Below are 16,976 nucleotides of genomic sequence, written 5' to 3' on the forward strand. Positions count from 1 at the left end.
AATTACATCTTTGCAATCTTTCCTCATACTCGACATTCCAGAGGTCAGAAACTACCTTAGTCAGTCGCCTTTGGACCCTTTCCAACATCTCTTCATCCTTCTGAAAACCAGGTGACCAAATCTGGGCACAATAGTCCATGTGTGGCCTAATCAAAGCCTTATACAATGGAACAAGAATCTCCCTACTTCTACACGTCAGTGTCCTCCTCATCATTCCCAGAAGTCTTTGTGTTGTCTTCACAATTTTGGCGATGTGTCCCCTAAATTTTAGATCCTTATCCACTATCACTCCCAGATCTCTTATTTCCTCTACTTCCAACAATATATTCTCACCAAGCATAAATTCTGCATCCCATCTTTGTTTTCCAAATTTTAAAACCTTACATTTTGCAACATTGAACTCACATCCCCATTTGCTTGCCCAATCACTCAATTTATTCAAGTCTTCTTGCAAGGCCACAACATCTTCACTACTCTTTATGGTTCGTCCCAACTTTGCATCATCTGCAAACAACTGAATATCTCCATCCAAATCTTCGCCAATATCATTAATATACAAGTTAAATAGTAATGGCCCTAAAACAGATCCCTGAGGCACTCCACTAGTGACTTTCCTTTTCCTGGATATTGCACCCCCATACACAACTTGTTGATACCTATCAGATAGCCAGTCTCCAATCCAATGCACTAATCTAATATCCAACCCCATCTGCTCTAGTTTGACTGTCAACTTATCATGAGGTACTCTATCAAAAGCTTTTGCAAAATCCAAGTATATTACTGTGTATCCTTCTCCTCTGTCCAAGGAAGCAGTCACTTTATTGTAATAAGTAAGTAGATTACTAAAACACGACCTCCCTTTAGCAAATCCATGCTGTCCATCAAAGATTATACCATTGTTTCAACCCAACTCTGGATCCTAGTTCTCACAAGCTTCTCCAACAACTTAACCACAACACCTGACACACAGATAGGCCTATAGTTTGATGCTTGAGTTCGATCACCTCCTTTATGAAGTGGCACAATCTTGCCCTCCTTCCACTCTTTAGGGACTTGACCAAGTGCAAGACTCGTATTAAAAAAATATGTCAAGGCAGGTGTCAACTCTCTGGCACATTCCTTCAGAATACGCGGTGATATATTATCAAGTCCCACAGCCTTATTTACATCTAGTTTACTCAACTCCCCAAACACCTCTTGCTCACTTACAGTCAGTCTCTCCTCCCCATCATCAACTGCTCTTAATCTCTCCATGAAGTCACATTCACAAGATTGAAAGATCTTTATGAACTGCTCATTAAGTATCTCCACCACACATTCTGCAACAGCTGTCTTTATACCATTTCCTCCAATCAATGTCATCCTTCCATAATCATTCTTTCTTTTGCTGGCTACATATCGAAAGAACTCCCTAGGATTCTTTTTAGCTTCATTAGCTAACTGCTGTTCATACCTCTCTTTAGCTACTCTCACCAACCAAGTCACTCTCCTTGCCTGGTCTTTGTAGAACTCGAAGGGGATTGGAATTATAAGGAATTGGAATTATTGGAATTATAAGATCGAAGAGGATGTAGAATTTGAAGGGGATAAATTAACTGGGGAAAGGATACAAAGACGGATGACAAAGATGGTTTCAGGACTGTACAAGCATAGTTATGAGGATCAGCTGAGAGGATGTGGACTGCAGAGTTTGGTGGATAGAAGGAGAGGTGATATGATTGAGACTTTTAAACTGTTGAGAGGTGGTTACAGGGTTGACACTGGGGAGTTCTTTCGCTTGGTTGAACAGCGGGAAGGAGTGATGAAAAGAGGCCATCCCTGGAAGTTACGAAAGGAAACTGTGAGCAAGAGGGTAAGGAGTGGTTTCTTTGTGTGGAGGGTGGTTGAACCGTGGAATGCATTGCCTAATGGAGTGGTGGGAGAGAGAACGGTCAATGAGTTTAAAGAGTGGTATGATAGACTTTGTGTTTCTTAGGGGGCACCTCCCCTCGATGAGTCTTGACAGACTTTATGTTCTTAGGAAGGACCTCCCATGACGAGTCTTTTGACTCCATGGAGGCCTGAATAATAATAATAATAATTTATTTGTTTAATAAAAATTAAAACTTTGTTCAATGATGACACACTTTTAATCGTGTACTTCCAATTTAATTATGTTTACATATTTATTCTAAACATGCTTTTAGATTTATTATGTTATAAATGGCACAGTTTTTTCAAAATGTTTGTAATCCCCACATAGGTTTTTAAAAAATTACATAACTTAGTGGTCCATAGAATCATTTTAGGCATTTTACTGGTCCTTGGGCTTAGAAAGGTTGAGAAATGCTACACTATATTAAAGCACTATAATTACAATCACCTGTAATAATCACCCTTTTCCTTATACATTTCTTCATCACCACCCTCCACATTTGCTGGCCCATAACAACATCCAACTAAATATCTGTTCCTGTCAACCTCCACCTCACACCACAGTGCCTCAAAACCACTGCCAGTATTTCCTTCTTTTACATCTACCTTATGCACACATAATTCCCCTCCTATCATCAGCACTTTCCTGCCCCCCCCCTTGTCTTTTCTATCCTCACAAAAAAAAAAAAAAAAAGACACTGTACCCTTCCATTTCTATTTTGCTTAGGATATCATCCTAATTCAACTATGTTTCACTTATTCCAATGATTTTGAGGTGAATAAACTCAATCAGTGAATCAATTTGATCTCCCTTATTCCTGATACTCATAGCAAATGTAAATAAACATAGCAGTTCGTTTTTAGGTCTATAATCAGTCCTACCCAAGACACATCTTTTGCAATTTTCCCACCACACTTACTCATGCTCAATCATCTTTATTACAGCTTACTACATATATCTGCTCAGACTAGATGTTTCATAATTTTTGTTATAAAGCAGTTCCGTTAAGAATCTGCTTAATGTTTTCAACTTATTCCACAGGACTCTTGTATTTAATAGAGATGACATATTCAGCAAGGCTAGATTGTTCAGTTTCAAGATACCTGATATGAGATTTATGTACCTTATGACCAAGGTAGATCTTACATATTGTCCAAAATAAGATGTACCACTAGAGCAAGGAATCTGGTTTTCACTTCTGGTGAAGAAAGAAAGGTGGAAATTTTTCTTCTGACAGGACAAAATTCCACATAGATCTTGAGAGGCTTTAAAATTTTTGCGAATTTTAGATATTCCTTTAACATACTGAGTGAAATACAAGTAATTTCTTCTTGAGAAGGAAATGCAGTAATCTTACAGTTGTCAAAGGCTTCACTGAAACCATTTTCAAGATAGTTGATCTGATTGTCGTCTTTTTTTTTTTTTTTAATTTTTTTTTTTACTCTGGAGTTAATTCCAAAACACTGAGAAATTAAGTCTTCTTCCATCTGGTTGTCAAAGAAATAGAAGATATTGAGAAAAAGAAGAAAAAAAAACTAATTAGTTCTCTTCTTCTTTTGGAAAATAAACCTTAAATTAAGTATCATGAACCTGAACAGTCTGGCCTTGTCCTCTGATATAAAACAAAAATCTTAGATAAGAGCAGATTTCTTATGAAGACTTCATAAGGAACCTTGTGAAATGTTACTACATTGTCCAAACTTAAAAAGATCTTATGGCCTTTGTTTATCTCCCTTATGGGAAATAGTACTTTTTCGATCTGCTAATCTTCCCTAATTTAATTAATTATTTTATTATTTTCTTTTTTAAATTAGGAACTGGATAAACATTTGTTACCTTATTGAAGCTATTTTTAGAATCTTTATGTTGTATATTATGCTGCTTCATTTTTTATTTATTTTTTTAAGTTGTACTTCAATGCCTTAGATACAAAGATGAAAAGCCTATGAATAAAAATTAATTTATTTAACATGTTATGTTTCTTTTATTTCTAGTATTATGCTTATTTAGGTTCTTTCAATTCCAAGATGGATACATCAGCTTAATGGAGACCATCCCTCAAAAAAATGAGACATATATATATATATATGGTAAACATTTAGTTAAAAACAGATAAATGTATTAACCAATTTATTTAACTAAAAAAGATGTAACCTAGGTGATTTCTACCTGTTGTAAAATTAAAGAAGTTTTTCAGTCAATCAGGTCTTGTTGGAGTTAAGGGCTAGTATCATTATCATCAAATTCCTGACATATACCATCAGAGGGTGTGTACAGGATCTAATGATAGTACTACATGAAAAGTTATATCATTATTAACTTCTTATCAACAATTTTTCTCCAGGTTAGACTGTTATCTGTCAACACTCCAATATTATCAGATCTTATATTTCTTTCTTTTTACTGTATCAATCCACCTACATCTTGATTTCCTCTGGGTCATTTTCCTGCCATCCAGGCAAAGAACTTGTTTAGCTAATCTTTCCTCTCCTACTTTGTTTTAGCAGCCATAGCACCCAAGATTAATTCTGCTAACAATGCCAAATTCTTTCCTAATAGCCTTATTTTTAATATGCTACTGATGCCATCTGTTCAGTCTCTTAATCATTCTCAGGACTTATATCTGTGGTCTCCAGTCTTTGATCAAGAGTTCTTTTTCTAACCCAGCTCTCAGATTCATAAGTTCAAGTTAGTTTGAACACTGTCTTGTATACACCTACTTGAGTGTTTAGACTAATCTCTCTCTTATTTCATATAAATTTATTCAGTTGAATTCCTACCATACCAGCTCTGTTATTTTGCTGACTCTTTCCAAATTTAATTTTCCCTAAAACTTGTACCTAAATAGCTGAAATATTTTACTTGTTCTACAGGTTCTCCATTCAGGATGCAGTTGATGATTTCAATGTTTTGCCTATTGTCTTTGTCTTTTTAATGCTGATTTTCATTCCAAACTTATTACAGCAGTTATTCAATTTGGTCAGGGAATCCTGTAGACTTGTTCTGGATTTATTTAGGAGTAAAAGCATAAAGGATTTATTTAGGAAAAAAGCATATCACCTGCATAAAGAGATGAGATCAACATCCCCAATATTGATATCAGGTTTAATACGGTTTTCCTTCATAATGTGATCAATATAGATCATGAATAACAGTGGATATAATGTACACCCTTCTTGAATACCTGATTTAACATCAAACCATCTTCTTTCATCTCCTTCAATTCTAACTGCTGATTTACAACTCAAATATCGAATATGTATTGATTGATATAACGTCCCATTTACACCATATAACTGAAGCATTTTCAACAGCTTTCCTCTTGGCACCTAGTCATATGCCTTTTCCAGATATACAAAATGTAAATAGAGATCTTTGCTATATTCCCACAATTTCTCAACTATTTGTCGCAAAGTGAAAATCTGATCCTGACAACCTCTGTTTGGCCTGAACCCAACTTTTCTTCTCCTCCACAATTTTTCTTAGCCATTTCTGAAGAATATATCTTACCAGGAACAACTGAATAGAGAATTTCTTCTGTAATTCAGCTTTATTCCCTTTTATTATAGATGGCTACTATGTGTGCTCTACTCCAATCATCTGGAATTCAACCCTCTGATTAGGTTTTCTGAATTATGTAGTGTAGCCACTATAAAACTTTTAGACCTCTATATCTGAGCATTTCTGGTCGAATATGTGATAGCTTTTTTTTTCTATTTCAAGTACAGATATGCAGATGACATTCTTGTTCAATGTTTTCCAACACCATGCTGTCACTGTTTGTTTCATTTAGCAATCTGACCAAGTAATTACTCCATACACCAAGAATATCTTTATCTTCAGTTTTCATGTCTCCTTTATCATTTCTAATTTCTTTCACAATACTCTTTCCTCCATTTAAGAGCTTTTTCAATAGCCTCCAGAATATTTTACCACCTTTCTTATATGTATTTTCTATGTTCTTCCCATGACTATGTTCTTTCCAAAGTCTTCCCATGACTTTTGTTTAGCTAATTTTACACAATACATTACTTTCTTACATTTTTCTCTGCATTCCATAAGAGCACAAATGACTTACTTGCCAGGAGCTTTCGATATGCTTTCTTCTTTTCCTTGACTGATTCTTTAACTTCCTGAATCCACCATGGAGTTCTGATTTTTCTATACTTGTAGATTATCACACCACATGCCTCTATGGCTGAATCAACAAAAGTTTTTAGGGTTTGCCACTGAACTCTCCAAGGTTTGGTTCTTGTTTTCAAACTCTTTCAGTTTTTCTTGAATAATGTTTGTGTATTTGAGTCTACAGTTCACATCTGTTAGCTGTTCAATCAGACTTTTCTTATTCCTTGCATCTTCTCTCCATACAAATTTGTGCACATTTAACTAGTCCATGATCTGAGAGAAATTCAGCAGGTACTTACCATCATTATTAACTCCACATTACATTTTGGGGAATGCTGGGAAATATATCAGGGCTTCTGACTTGATGTCCAGTCCTCACCTTCTTATGGTGCACCCAGTTGGGGGTATCTACCTAGATACTGAATGAACTAGGATAGGCTGGCAATTTGGGATTTAGCCAACCAAAATGTATTCTTATAGGCTTAAACCAAAACTCAAAATGATGGTACAACATGATGGAATTTCATGTTGGATCGGGATGCCACCTGGTTAAAAAAGGGCCTCATTGTTTTTGACAGGGAACCAGGGAGAACAGTGAAAAATCAGCTACTGGAAGAATCCAAACTCCAACTCAGCATCAGCAGAGATCAAGATTGGCATCATCAACTTAAGCATCAAGGGAAAAGAAATGGAACTAGCAGAAGAAATGGATAAGTACCAGATCGACATAATACCAAAACAAACAAGACAAAATCAGGTGAGATCTTTCTAAGCAACAAACATAAGATGTTATATTTAGGAAATAACAATCAGGGAAAAGAACAACTAGCTATAATATTAAACAATAAATATGAGAATAATCTTCTTGAATGGTAGGCAATATCAAACAATATAAATGAATTCAAGAACAAGTATGACAGCTGGTGTGTGTAGTATGTGGCCTCCCTTGATGAGTCCCTGACTCCTTGGAGATCTTTCTTAATAATAGTAATAATAATTATTATTATTAATTCTATGGGTAGAGGAAATGTAATTGGCACAGATGGTATGAATAAGTCACTTTCCTAACTGGACACACCTAATGATGGAGATTTGGCATAAGTTGATGGTGTTTTCTTAAAACTAATGACAATCACACAGACTTTAATTCCTTTCCTAATGAAAATGAAATGTTAGACATATAATTCTGAAAGAAAGAACAAGTGGTTAGTTCATCCACTTTCCAACCAACAGGGTGAGAAGTTCGAATCCCACTGTGGGCATGGATATTTGCAATTGCCTTTAGGTGGGGAATTCAATTTTATCGTCTGGTGTGAAAAAGTTCCATGTATGGTATGTAGAACAGGGTTCTGGACTATGTAAAAAATAAATAAAGAAGTACAAATAAATAAATGGATAAATAAAATTCATAAAAATGTAAAAAAATCCTAAGCCCATCCACGGTTTGAATGTACCAAAGATTTATAGAAACCTTTTATGGATGGAAGCCACATAAAAAAAACTGCAGGTAAACTACAATGCAAACTACAATGAAAAAAAAAATTCAGTAACTTAAAATGGCAGGATTAATAGTAAATGATACTAGAATAAACATTTTATTATTATTCTGTATCTCCATGGAGTCACAAGATTCATCATGGTAAATCAGCCTTAGACAACACAAAGTTTATCACACTTCTCCTTAAACTCATTTACTGTTTACACTCTCACAACCCTCTCATGCAATTCATTCATTATTTCCATCACTCTTCATGCAGATAACTTCCTCCTACTTCCTTCTGCAACTTCTAGTGATGGCCGCACCTATCCTTGTTCTTCCTCTTGCTGTACCATATGTAAAATTTCTCAACAGCTTAAATGTCTCAATCATAACCCCTTTCATTTTTTATCCACCAACCTCTGTAGTTTGTATGTCCCTGGTGTCAATCCTTGTAACCAACATTATTCAGTCATGATATCATTTTAGTTACCTGTTTCTGCACTTCTCTAAGATTATTTCAACTCCTTCAATTTCCACTGATCAGATCTGAGAACAGTAACTGATATGTGGTCTGACCAGGGCCACAATGAAATCACTTCCCCTTTTATCTCTGCTGGTCAATGTCCTCCTTAATATTACCACAGTACTTTAGGCTGTCTTTATAACCTATGCAATATGGCCATTGAACTTGAACTTCAAATTTTTGTCTTAAAGCACCCCCAAGATAACTAGCTTCCTCCACTAGTGCCAGCAAGTAAAGCATCCCATCTAACCTCAAATTTCAAAATCTTAATTTAGCTACATTAAACTGATACCCTCATTCATTAAACCCACTTCTCTAGCATATTCAAACCCTCTTGAAGAGTCACATCAACATCATTATCTTTGTTGGCTAATGAAGAACACATTAATAAGTAGAGATAAGGAAGTTCTTATTCATCTTTATAAGGTCTTGAAACATACATCTGAATTATTATGCTCAAATCTAGTCTCCTGGGGGATGAAGAAGTGATGGAGAAGATTCAGAGGTGAGTGGTCTGTTGAATGTTCCCTATGAAGATAGATTGAGGGTGTGTGGATGCAGAAGTTGGTTGATAGGGAAAAAAAAGGGGATATGATAGTAGCATTTAAGTTGCTTAAAGGGTTTTATAGGATTGATGCATGGGAAATATTTCAGCACTTGCCTGGAGGGACCAGAACAAGGGGTCACCTCTGAAAGTTGAATAAAGGTGTGGTTAGTAGAGGTGTGAGGACTAGATTTTTTGCTTGGAGAGTTGTGAATGAGTGGAATGTGCTGCCAGAGTCCATTGTAAATATGATAAATTGTATGATGCATGATAAATTGTGTGGATAGTCTAGGTCTCCTGTGATGAGTCTTCGGACTCCATGGAGGTGCTTATATAATAATAATAATATCACTAATAACTTTTCCAAGCTTTAAATCATCTGCAAACAACTGAATATCTCTCTGTAATCCAATAATATCACTGACATAGAGACTGAATATTAATGGCTCCATTACTGGACCTTGGGGAACTGCAATGCCAAGCTCCCTATGCCCTGATATTACACCCTTATACACTGCTTGGAAGTCAACCAAGAGCACTAAGTCAACTGACACTATAGTATGAGGAGCAAACAGCTATAACACCCACCTTAATAAAATCTTCTTCCTTTTGATGTGATGACTTCAGCAATCCTGCGGTGCATACTTTTCCACAAGCATATGATAGTGATCAATGGGAATTTTGGACCATTCTCCTTTAGACAGGCATGTAACGAGGTCCTGGTCTGTTATGGGGCAGACATCCCTTGACTTCACTTGATGCTACAGTTCACTCCACAGATGTTCAATAAGGTTGAGATCAGGGCACTGTGGAGGCTAGTCAAGTGTGGAGAAATTCATGTCCACAAATCACACAGTTAGAGCAACAGCCTTATGACATGGTACAGTCTGAAAAAGATAATGATCACTTCTATAGAAATGCTACAAAGTAGGAAGCATTGCACTGTCCAGAATGTTCAGATACCTCTTGGAGTTCAATGTCTGTGGCACCACAAACAAAGGCCCGAGGCCAAATCAGGAAAAACAGGACTATATCATCACAATGTCACCCCATATTTTCATAGTTGGGATTACGCAGTCTGGTAAGTGTTGCTCACCAGGCTTCTGCCACACCCACACATTGCTCCACAACAGCTTTTCAAGCTTCCATGCTCCACTTCAGTGATGCAAAGAGTGTGCACACTCTTTGCACCACTGTACACTGAAGACAACACTACATGTTGGTTTGGGTAATGTGGAGCTTGCATATTGTGGTCCTACCATGTTGTGAGCCTCGGTTCTGAATGTTTTTGTACAGATTTCAGTCGCTGCCTGGAACTCTGAATTTAACATGTCAGCGAATGAATGACATTTCTTATACTGTCCTTTATAGTACCTAAGGCCACATTCGTGAGTCGGTGGTGTTCAATGAGAGTAGCACTTGCAGTTGAATCCCTCTGCTTTCATCTCAGTATGGTATCACTGATTGTTAATCTGTGATGGCCCAGTTTGTCAACAATTTGTTAAACAGATAGGCTTGCAACATGGCATCCTATCGCAACACCTCTTTCAAACTCTGTCAGTTCCTTTTCACAGCCATTTCACCCAATCATATCATATTTCTCCAATTTATACTGGCTACAAACACGTGACTCATCACATGGCACAATGCACCTTGCTTATGGGGGGGGGTGTTCATTGTATACATTTTTTTCTAAAGAGTGTGTATACAACTTTCTGATATCTATCAGAAAGACAATTTCTAATCCATTAACCAGATATCCAAGTGTCTCTTCCTCTCCATATGGGGAGGAAGAGACACTTGTTTTAATAATCTGCTTACCTTTTCATAATGGACCAGTGGATGAGGATATGGTTAGTAGTTAGAAGGGGATCAGTCATTCAATGCTGTTGGCACACTCTCTCTCGATGAGTCTATGGACTCCCTGGAGGTGTGACATAATAACAATAATAATAATAGCATGGCATATACTGTCTGTTTTTGCAAAGGCATTCGATGAGGTACCATATGGGTCTGGATATCTGGTTAATGGATTACATTTTTTTTCTTCTTGTTCTCTTTCTTGCTTGCTCACTTTCATGGCCTTCTCTCACAGCTATGCTCATTCTCCTTGCACTAGCTAACTTTTCAGTCTCAATCTCTTCCCAATTAGTCATCATGGCTTCCATTTCCTTTCTCATCAATTCCATTTTTCTCTTTCACATATCCTGCTTTGAACAGACATTCAAAATCATGGCAATCTAGCAACTTCTTTCACACTGTCTATAATCAAATCCAATTATCTAAATTTTAGACTCACCTGTTTCTGACTCAGTACCTCACTCAGTTCTTCTCACTGCTTGCATTTAATACATGCATGCACATTCCAATTCTTCACATTTTTAATCGATGGGATGAGCACATGCCACAAAATCCTCCACTCATTAATGCAGTCCCTAAAGAGACTATAGTATAGGGTCAAGGCTGGACAACTGGGAGGAGACATCCATATGGCCTTTAGGGGAATGTGGAGAACCGATCAGGGCTTCTGACAAGATGTCCAATCCTCACCTTCTCATGGTGCACTGTTGGGTATCTACCTGGATACTGAACAAAAGAGGCTGGCAATTTGGGATTGAGCTGAAGAAATTGTATTTTTATTGGCTTAAACCATAACTCAAAATGATGGTACAACAAGATGGAATTTCATGCTGGCTGGGGCACCAGGCAAACATTGAAAAGCTAGCTACTGGAACAACCCAAACCTCAAATCGAGATTGGCATCTCCAACATAAGAAGCACCAATGGAAAAGAAATGGAGCTAGAAAAAGAATTGATAAGTACTAAATTGACAAAATAGGTGACACCAAAACAAACAAAAACAGTTCAGATCTTTCTAAGCAACAAATACAAGATGTTATATTAAGGGAATAACAATCAGGGAAAAGAACAATCAGCTATAATATTAAACACTAAATATGAGGATAATCTTGAATGGCAGGGAATATCAAGTAGAGTGATGTAGGTTAATATAAAAATGGGGGGACTGGACAATAACACTTATTTGTGCTTATGATAACACAGAGGGTTCTACTAAGGAATAAGTGGAGGAGTTTTTCGAATAATTGGAGAAGGCAGCTGACACAACCAAAAAGGAAAAGTTGGTCCTTGTTGAAGATCTAAATAGCAGAGTAAGAAATGATTACTAGGAATGGTGTGAGAAAATTTGAAGATAAGAGCAAAGCTAATAGTAATGGTAAGAATCTGTTGGATTTCTGTTCAGGCCATGGACTAGTTATTACTAACACCATGTTCCAACATATAAAACTGTGCACAAATTCAAATGGCGAGAGAAGATGCAGGGAACAGGAAAAGTCTAATTGATTATGTGTTTGATGACAATGATGTTTTCAAACTGATTCAGGACACAAGAGTATACTAAGGATTTAATACAGAAAGTGATCACTATTTAGTGTTGAACAGAATAAAACTGAACTTCATATTGAAAAGAAGGGCATGTAAGAAAGTTTTGAAATGAATCAAAGTTGAACAGCTATCAGATGTGAACTGTAGAATGAAATACACAAACATTCAAGAAAAAAATGAAAGAGTTTGAAAACAAGAAACAAATCTTTGAGAATAAGTGGCAAACCCTAAAGAAAACTTTGACCAACTCAGCCAGAGAGGCATGTGGTATATGGTAATCTGCAAGGATAGAAAAATCAGAACTCCATGGTGGACTCAGGAAGTTAAAAAGACAGTCAAGGAAAAGAAGAAAGTATATCCAAAGTTCCTGGCAAGTAGGTCAGCTTGTGCTCTTACGGAGAAAAATGGAAGAAAGTAAAATGTAAAGCATTGTGTAAAATTAGCTAAACAAAAGTCATGGGAAGACTTATAAGTAAGGTGGTAAAATATTCTGGAGGCTATTGAAAAAGCTCAGAAACAGAGGAAACAGTATTGTGAAAGGAATTAAAGAAAGGAACATGAAAACTGAAGATAAATATATTCTTGATGTATGGAGTAATTACTTTGACAGATTATTATTATTATGTGACACCTCCAGGGAGTCCAAAGACTCATCGAGGGAGAGTGTGCCAACAGCACTGAACGATTTAACAGTTTCCAACTACTAACCGCGTCAAACTTGCTTAACTTTTTGTGTGAGCCATTAGTAGCAGAGACTCTACCAATCGACCAACAAGCAGTGACAGCAAGGTGGTAGAAAACATTCAACAGGAATGCCATCTGGAATATATATCTGTACTTGAAGTAGAAAATGCTACCATAAACTTTAAATGTGGAAAGGCAGTTGGAATAGATTCTATTTGACCAGAAATGCTCAAATATGGAGGTTTAAAAGTTTTTAAAGTGGCTACATTGCATAATTCAGAAGATCTGGTCAGCAGTTCAAATACCAGATGATTGGAGTAGGGGGCCCACATAGTACCCATCTATAAAAAAAGGGAATAAAGCTGAATAGAGAATTACAGACGAATTCCTCTACTCAACTTTTTGGAGATCAGACATAAAATCAATACATATACAAAAATTATTGTTTATAAAAAATAAGGATGAAACTTTCCTTTTTGATAGGAAAACTTACTACAAACTAGTAAAATAATTTCTAACACTAAGCTTAATTTTTTGGTTATTTTTAGTATTTTTTAATATGGGAGGCATGTAGCATGACCATACAAATTCTATTCACTTTGAAACCTTAAAAAAAAATCTCATTCTTAAAGACTCAGACAATATGGTCAAGTTTTTACATTGCATTTACTAAAAAAAATAAATAAGCTAACACCTTTTTATTCCCGTATAGGGAGTAGGCGAGGCCATTTTATCCCTAACTTTTTGGAGATTGAGTGGGCAGTTCAATCTCTACTAGCCAATCAGAGATAACTGAACCAAAGCTATCACTAATTAGGCATCACGCGGTGAAGAGGTGGCTCGACGAGTGCTGCCATCTTGTGATCCCTCACACAATATATTTAATGTCTGAAATAGTGTGGGTTCTACGGTCAATTTTCTTGAGTTTCTGGGATGAAAAACACGAGTTTCCAGGAGGAAAAACCCACTTGCCTGTGCCAGAGATCGACTAACACAGGAACCGGTCAAAAAAAGGCTTAGAAAAATTTCCTCTAGTTACTGACTAGATACGAAACGAAATCTTTCTTCATGTGGTCAAGTGCCGTGGTGTGCAAACGCCACATCCGCTGAGCTACACAGGCTCCTCATGTACCTTCAACATAGCCTCTTGACTTATAAAGCCACTTTCCCCCTCAGATTTTTGAATTATTCAGGTTATTTTTCATGGAAGGGAAAAATATACATACAGCTAGATGGAATTGCAGTGGGTTTTCCTATTTCCCCTTTTATAGCCAAATTCTATATAGAATGTCTGAAAAAACAAAGCACTCAACACATCACACATGATCTTAATATGAAGGTCGAAACGTCAGGAAATTAAAATAAAACAAGGTTGTAGAGTCCATCATTTGTGTAAAATGATTGCTGATCGCCATGTAATATTAAAGGAAAGCAAAAGTTTGAAAGAATATTTTTAGAATCAGCAAAGAAACACTTCCCCTAACCTCAAGAAGTATGGTTACAATAATTTACCAAAGATTCAGAAGACATTCTAATACCACATTTAGCCTGACTGACTTTGCTGAATTAACTTAATTACTATCCTGCCCTTAAAGGAAGATCTGTTAGGAGATGCAACAATATAATGAGTTTTCTGTGTGTTGATCACAGTTGTAATTGGGCACTGATGATGCTGGTTAGAAAACTAGAGGAATATCAATAAGTTAAATAAATTAAATAATGATTTTTTTCTTATGGCTTGTTTATACAGTGAAGCACTTTTATGAATAGACAAAAACACCCAAGCCGTATTATATGCATAATAAAGAATACTAAAAGAGAAAAGTTGTAAACTACTAATGCAGTTATATGTACATATAAATACTTACGTTGCAGTTCCATTTCAAGAGGCACAGTTGAAACATGTGTTGAGGGTCTTCTAAAAACATTTTTTAACAGTCTAGCTGTTTCTGTTAACCTAAAGTCAAATGTCACATTTTATGGTGCATTTTATATATATTACTAATACATTTATATATGCTATATATTTCATTTTTATATAATTTAGTTTATATTGCTAAAGAATTTTAAAGAATCATCATCATTATATATTAATATGCTTAGTCTGAGAAAAATACATGGATGTCGTGTCCGAAAAATTACTGCTAAGCAAATAACATAAATATTTCATTATTTATTTATATTTCCACTATAAAACTAATAGGTTATTATTTTAAGTGTCATAAGTGGTTATCTGTGAGAGTCAACATGGATTTGTGAAGAGGCACTCTTGTTTTAGTAATATACTAGCCTTTTATAATAAAGTTACAAGAGCAGTAGATGAGGGAAAGGCATCTACTGCCATTTTCTTGGATTCAGCAAAGGCATCTGTCAGGTGCCACATGATAAGCTGATATTTAAGTTACAGCACATGGGTTTGGATGTCAGGTTGGTCAACTGGATTCAGGATTGGCTGTCCGATAGGTATCAGAGAGTTGTGTATGGTGGAGCAGTTTCAAAGAGACAGAGGGTTACAAGTGAGGTTCCACAGGGCTCAGTACTAGGACCTATATTGTTTAACTTTTATATCAATGACATTGCCAGTGGATTGCAAGGGGATATTCAGTTGTTTGCGGATGATGCGAAGCTGGGAAGGATTATTAGCAATAGTGCAGAGATGCAGCAACCCAGCAAGAGGATTTGAATAAGCTAGACAGATGGGCAAATGAATGGGGGTATCAGTTTAATGCACAAAATGTAAGGTCTTGAGGTTTGGGAAACATCGATGGGACACTGCATACTCTATGGGAGGAGTTATACCAGGATTTGAAGGGGATAAATTAACTGTGGAAAGGATACAAAGGCAGATAACAAAGATGGTTTCAGGATTGTACAATGCTAGTTATGAGGATCGGCTGAGAGAATGTGGACTGTAGAGTTTGGTGGATAGAAGGAGCAGACCCGACTTAAAAAGCATGTTATACTTTTCAAGCTTAGAAAATGGATGTATTTCTCAAGAGATACTTTTTAAATAAAAATCCCATGCAGAGGACCATGCACATGTAGTGAGAGAAAACTAAAAATCTGTTCACAGCATAGGTTACTGAAGTAGAAAACAAAAAACAACCTATAATCTAATCTACATAACAGCACAAGAGAAGCTAACATGTGCTATTAATCAAATAATAACTTTCTTCTCTTATCAATAATCTAAATTACTAATAAGAGATGAAATGATTACAGTAATCATTATATTCATCATTATATTATGGTAATCATTATAATTTTGATTAACCTTCCTAATCTTAACAACAATGGTGGCATAAAAATCCCAAGAATTTGGTTAGCCCACATTCAGTCCACTTCAAGTTTTCCAGCAAACCCTGAGTTTAGGACACTAAGCAATTTTTTAGCTTTTATTGACCCCCATCCATACTGATTTGTTTTAATTTATATGTATAACTTTTTTGTGTGAACATGTTACAATATGCTAGCCTTTTATGATAAAGTTACAAGAGCATTAGATGAGGGAAAGGCATTTGACAGGGTGCCACATGATAAGCTGATATTTAAGTTGCAGCACATGGGTCTGGATATCAGATTGGTCAACTGGATTCGGATTGGCTGTCCGATAGGTATCAGAGAGTTGTGTATGGTGGGGCAGTTTCAAGGAAGTAGAGGGTTACAAGTGGGGTCCCACAGGGCTCAGTGCTGGGACCTATATTGTTTAACCTTTATATCAATTAAATTGTCAGTGGATTGCAGGGAGATGTTCAGTTGTTTGCAGATGACGTGAAGCTGGAAAGGGTTATTAGTAATAGTGCAGATGCGGCAGCCCTGCAAGAGGATTTGAATAAGCTAGACAGATGGGCAAATGAATGGAGGTCTGTTTAATGTAGCAAAATGTAAGGTCTTGAGGTTTGGAAAACATCGATGGGACACTGCAAACTCTATGGGAGGAGTTATACTGGAGGAAGTAGGGGAGACAAGAGATCTGGGATTGATGGTTGATGGAAACCTGAAATTTAGGGGACATATTGCAAAGGTGGTGAAGGTAACACAGAGGATTGCTGCAATAATGAGAAGGACACTGACCTGCAGAGATAAAGCAGTTATCATTCCATTGTATAAGTCTCTGATCAGACCACACTTGGACTATTGTTCTCAGATTTGGTCCTCAGGATTTGAAGGGGATAAATTAACTGTGGAAAGGGTACAAAGGCAGATAACAAAGATGGTTTCAGGACTGTACAATGATAGTTATGAGGATCAGCTGAGAGAACGTGGACTGCAGAATTTGGTGGATAAAGAAGGAGAGGTG

General features: G+C 36.5%; 1 protein-coding gene across 1 annotated transcript in view; it reads right to left on the reverse strand.

The window, feature by feature from the left end:
- ATP8A (ATPase phospholipid transporting 8A1) overlaps positions 1–16,976 on the reverse strand; it is a 1,088,708-nt gene that overhangs the window by 75,290 nt on the left and 996,442 nt on the right. The window contains exon 39 of the mRNA XM_090406292.1: positions 14,545–14,633. Coding sequence (XP_090262418.1) covers positions 14,545–14,633 — 89 coding nt within the window. The remainder of the gene's footprint in view (positions 1–14,544; positions 14,634–16,976) is intronic.

Source organism: Typopeltis vanoorti, chromosome 16 (genome assembly GCF_054136105.1).
Source record: "Typopeltis vanoorti isolate ZY-2024b chromosome 16, IOZ_Tvanoo_1.0, whole genome shotgun sequence".
In the NCBI taxonomy this organism is placed as follows: Eukaryota; Metazoa; Arthropoda; class Arachnida; order Uropygi; family Thelyphonidae; genus Typopeltis; species Typopeltis vanoorti.